The 2516-nt window shown below is 40.7% G+C and overlaps 1 protein-coding gene across 1 annotated transcript; it reads right to left on the bottom strand.

Moving 5' to 3' along the window:
• Positions 1-423: 423 nt before the first annotated feature.
• Positions 424-1989, bottom strand: LOC110934994 (ethylene-responsive transcription factor 5). The gene is made up of 4 exons (XM_035988142.1): positions 1934-1989; positions 1877-1892; positions 1757-1831; positions 424-981 (listed from the first exon to the last, which is right to left on the bottom strand). Exons 1-4 carry the CDS (start codon positions 1987-1989, stop codon positions 424-426), a joined length of 705 nt encoding a protein of 234 aa, XP_035844035.1.
• Positions 1990-2516: the final 527 nt, after the last annotated feature.

The following is a 2516-nucleotide window of genomic DNA, read 5'->3' on the forward strand; positions in this document are numbered from 1 at the left end:
AAGAAATCAGTACATTTTGCATATGGATCTTGAGGCCCCGCCTCGCGAAAGATTGGAGCTAACGATGGTGGTTAAGAACGATCAAGTTATAGTCACAGAGTGAACAAAATTTTTAAGTTTTATGGTGGCTGGAGGTGGCAGTGGTGGTTGTGGTGGTGAATGGCGGTGGCAGTGGTGGCAAGGGGTAAGGTTACGACATAACAGCGAACGTTGAGGGGTAAAATTGCAATTATTTCGTTAGGGGGGGGAGTAAGGGTGCCAATCACCCTAAACCACAGGGGGTAAAATTGCAGTTTACTATATTATTATTATAAAAACTCTCCCTCTACCCCTCTCTCTATCACCTGCAACCACAATCACCGCTACCCTCCACCATCCCCAAATCAAGAACAGCTGACATCACCACCATTTCCAAACCGTCTCTCACAATATCTCCATCTTCATAACCGCCTCCATCTCATTCTCATCTCTCATTCTTTTCCTGCACCCATCGCTTGAAGTTATGATTAAAGCTTTATTTCCTCCGGTTATCTCCTCCTTTAAACTCTCAACCTGTAGAGGAAAATTGAGAATGGCTTTAGAACCACGTATCTTAAATGCCGCTCTATCATACGCCTTAGCAGCTTCAACACATGTATCAAACGTCCCCAACCACACTCTCGCACCCTTGCGCTTCGGATCTCGGATCTCTGTTGCGTACTTTCCGTATGGCCTTTGTCTTATGCCTCTGTAGTGTACCTTCAACTCCTTAGCGGACTCTGATTTCTCCGAATTGATCTTCGAAGAAGATTTTTTGGTTCTATTGTTAACGGATTCCGGTAGTGTGAAGTTTATTGAGAAATGAGTTATAGGTTGTTCCTCAGAGGTAAGGTAATCAGAAACTGATAGATCAGATTCGTAATTTGATGTTTCGTAGTCACTGAGAAGGTGTTGTCTAATGAAATTGAGAGCTGATGCTTCATCAAAAGTAGCCATTGGTAGCTAATGGAAGTGAGTTCAGAATATGAAAAATATAGAGAAATGAAGAGGAGAGTGGAAGAAAGAGTGAAAGGGTTTATATATGAAACTATACAATAGAAAGGGATAATGGAGTCAAACAAAGCTAGTGGATTTAAAAGAAAGTCAACGAGTCAAACAAAGCCAGTGGAATTAATTAAAATTGGATAATGGAGTTCAAAAACATAAATCAGTCTCATCGTTCTCTTCTTCTAAAACAGAACCTAGGGGTTTTAACAACCCGGTGAGGCTGTCTCCTCCATCCACGATCGCAGAAGAGAGGGAGAAAATAGAGAGAAAGGAAGTTTAGAGAGAGAGATTCAGAATACATGACTTTTTTTTTATTATTTACATAATAGTCTTTTAATATAAGTTGTTTAAAAAAATAGTCCCTAAGGAGGTGAAATAACAAAAATACACTCATGTGCAAGACACATGACCAGATTTAACCAAAAAAATTAGGGTAAATTACTTTTTGAGTCCCTGTGTTTTATGTGTTTTAACCACTTGAGTCCAAAAGCAAAAAGTTTAACGACCTGAGTCCCCATAAGCATTTTCTTTAACCATTTGAGTCCAAATTTCTAACACTGTTAGAATTTTTTGGTTAAGTATTGTTAAATGACCAAAATACCCTTATATTTAAAAAATAAAAAACTTTCTCTTTCAATTTTTCACCCTTCATCTCTCTTCTCTCTGGTCTTTGTTCGGAACCGTTTTTACCAAAATAACAAAATCCCAACCGCATTATAATCAAACAAACCTGATCACCAAAGAAATCAATTATCTCCATATTCCGGCCAGAAACTATCAATTTTTCGGTCGACATCTCGTGAATCTGCCGCCACGATTGCAATCCAGTATATTAACTCGACAAAATCACTATCGCCAATGCGTACCTATAACCACAACAAATCAATTCACCAATCACAAAACAAACCTGTATTCTTCATATTCATCAAAATTTCTTCCGAGGTCGTGCTTATTACTCGCCATGATTATGAACGCAAGCAATGAAAACAGAAACCCTAACGTTATCAACCCTAGCGATACTCGTTTCAACATGTCTTCGTGTCGCCACCATCGGAGGACACCGTACCCTGGTGGCAGCGAGTGGCGGAGGCGTTGCAAGACGTCCGTCGGTAGTGGTTCGGAAGCGTACGGCGGAGGTGAGTGGTATGTGACGGCTGGAGACGAAGATCGGCATCGATGGGGGTGGGGTTCAGGTTGGAGAAGATGCGGTTGTGGTAGAGGGTTTCCGGTTCGGGATGTGAAGAGGGTGGAGGTAGGCGACAGCTGGTGTTGCTGAAGGTGGGTGACCGGCGAAGTGGAGCTGGTGTTGATGACGAGCGACGGCGGGGTGTTTGAAGACGGAAGTTGAAGGTGAAGGAGTTGAGATCTTATGTTGTTTTAAATGAAGATCTGGAAATATAATGGTGTAGAAATAGAGAGATATTTTTTTTTATTTTTAAATATAAGGGTATTTTGGTCATTTAACAATACTTAACCAAAAAAATCTAACA

This window comes from Helianthus annuus, chromosome 3 (genome assembly GCF_002127325.2).
Source record: "Helianthus annuus cultivar XRQ/B chromosome 3, HanXRQr2.0-SUNRISE, whole genome shotgun sequence".
NCBI classification, from domain to species: Eukaryota; Viridiplantae; Streptophyta; class Magnoliopsida; order Asterales; family Asteraceae; genus Helianthus; species Helianthus annuus.